Consider the following 2,410-nt stretch of genomic DNA (forward strand, 5'->3'; position numbering starts at 1 on the left):
GCGGGCTTCATCGACCTGGTAAGGGATTGGGGCGCCGACCTCCTTTCTTCGTGTCTTGTAATCGTCATCCTAACGCGGGGCCATTTCGCGTTCGCAGGGCACGCTGACCCGGGTCGTGGACTCGCACCCGCCGGTGCCGGAGGACGTCGATCGGCGGACGCAGAACCGTTTCCTTGTCGAAGCGCAGAAGCGCCGTAAGGACAAGGAGACGGCAAAAAGGCAAAAGAAGGCCGCCAAGGAGCTCCAACGGCGGCGGAGAGGGCGGGTCGTGTCAGATGACGACGATGACAACGATGATGATGATGAGGATGAAGATGAGGAAGATGATGAAGAGGAGGAAGAGTTGATTTCGTCCCTTCAGTCGGGCGCGCTCGTAATCCAGGAGGTGCGCTCGCAGACGGCCGCGAGGGATGAGACGGAGGGGACGTCCGCTCAGACCTTGGTTCTGCAAGGCCCTGAGGCTGCGCCCCAAGGGTCGGCACGGAGCGCCCCCCAGGAGTTGACGCAGGACGCCCCCTAGGGGCCGGCGCGGGGTGCCTCCCAAGAGCCGGCGCGGGACGCTCCCCAGGGGTCGGCGCGGGACGCCCCCTAGGGGTCGACACGGGGCGCCTCCTAGGAGCCGACACAGGGCACCTCCATGGATCCGGCGCGGAGCGCCCCCCGGGGGTCTTCGGAGCCTACCCCCGCCGTTGCCCAGGAGCCGGCGCAGGGCGCCCTCCAGGAGTCCGCCCGGGGCGCTCCCCGGAAGTCCGCGGAGGCTGCCTTCGCCGTCGCGCCCGAGACTGGAGGGCAGCGAAGCGGCGACAAGCGGCCACTGCCGGATGCCCCAGGGTCGGCGTCGGGCCCCGAGGCAAAGCGCGCGCGCCATCCTTGTTCTTCAGGAATGTAAGTTGGCCTCCCTCATGCGTCTCGTTCCTTTCCCCTTCTCGCGTTCATTCCCGTTGATGTTTGTTCGTTGATTCGCAGCGCCGCCCCCCGTGGTCTCATCGTGCAGCTGGCACCCAAGAAGGCGTTGCGGGTGTCATCCTCCTCCGTGGGGTGGACCGCGGTCCCGCTCGCGGCGAGCAGCGGGGTCCCCGGTGAGGTCGCAGATCCCTCCGTGGAGGCGGCCCCCGTGACGGCGGCTGGCGGAGCGACGGCGGCGTCGGTCGCGGGAGGGGGAGCGGACCTCGTTCCACCTTCTGCTCCCCCGGTCGTTCCTACGGCGCAGAGCGTCGTCCCCAGGGTCCTCAGGTCGGGGAGGTGATCGACCTTGACGCCGACGAGGTGGAGGGGATGACGGCGATGGGAGGTGGGTCGGATGTCCCCGGAGCCGCGGCGGGATCGGTGGTGGCGGCGACAGAAGAGGGAGCGTCTGCCTCCGCGGCCGTGGCGGAGGAGGCAGCGGTGACGGAGACGGGGACCTCCGCCCCGGAGGTCCCAGTGGAGGTGACACCGGCGGCGGAAGCGGAGGAGCCCGCTCGAGGGACTCCGGCAGGAACGGGGGAGTCTCCCTCGGTGGTTGCGGCGGAGGGCGAGGTGACCGCGGGGGTACTTGTCCCACGGCCCATGTCGGAGGCGGCGGGACCGTCGGGTGAGTCTGCGGCGACCCCGACAGCGACGGGCGTGTGGGCGCCGAGGCCATCGGCGGCCTCGGTGGCTGCCGGGTCGACCCCCGCTTCGGCGTTGGCCACTCCCGTTCCCAGGGCATGGAGGGGGTCTGTCTTACGCTGGGCGTCCTGTGAGGACCCGCCGAGGCACCTCTTCACCCTGGACGACGCCGCGGAGTGGCACAAATGGCAGGCGGTGCAGGGTGGCCTCGCCAAGGCCCGCGCGGCTTTGTCCTCGGCGATGAAGGCTTTGGACAATGTCGTCCTCCCTGGTAGCCAGGTACGTTGCCCCTCCTGTTGGCGATTATCATTTTCCCGTTGCCTTGCCCCTGATGGCATGTTGCTTTGTAGGCTCTCCAAGACTGCAGTCGGGGGAAATCTGATTTCCTCCGGCTGGAGCGGGGGCTCTGGGAGCGCTTCAACGTGGAGAGGGAGCGAACCAGGGAGCTGTCCATGCAGGTCACTGCCGCCCAGGGGGTCATTGGCGACCTGCAAAGGTGTGAGGAAGCGGCGCAGGAGGAGGCGCGGCGGTCGGAAGCAAAACTCCAAGCCGTCGTCGACAAGGCCCGCTTTGACCGCGAGGAGTTCCAGGCTGCCGCCGAAAAGGCCCGCCGCCACACCGAGGAGCTTGCACGGCTGAAGGGGGAGCATGACGCCCTCCAGAAGACTGTCGAGCGCATCCGGCGCGAGCGGCACAAGGCTTGGCAGGACCAGGACGCTGAGAAGGTCAGGAAGGAGGAGGCTGAGAAGGTGGCGGCTGACCTTAGCGTGGAGGTCGGTCAACTCCAGTCGCAAGTGCAGGGACTCCAGACCGCCCTATC

The 2,410-nt window shown here is 68.3% G+C and overlaps 1 protein-coding gene across 1 annotated transcript; it reads left to right on the forward strand.

Moving 5' to 3' along the window:
- The first annotated feature begins 637 nt into the window (after nt 1-637).
- Nucleotides 638-1,972, forward strand: LOC101761280 (transcription initiation factor TFIID subunit 4-like). Its single transcript, XM_004974496.1, has 4 exons — nt 638-885; nt 967-1,079; nt 1,211-1,573; nt 1,941-1,972. The coding sequence occupies exons 1-4, from the start codon at nt 638-640 to the stop codon at nt 1,970-1,972; spliced, it is 756 nt and encodes a 251-aa protein (XP_004974553.1).
- The last annotated feature ends 438 nt before the right edge of the window (nt 1,973-2,410 follow it).

Source organism: Setaria italica, chromosome VI (genome assembly GCF_000263155.2).
Source record: "Setaria italica strain Yugu1 chromosome VI, Setaria_italica_v2.0, whole genome shotgun sequence".
NCBI classification, from domain to species: domain Eukaryota; kingdom Viridiplantae; phylum Streptophyta; class Magnoliopsida; order Poales; family Poaceae; genus Setaria; species Setaria italica.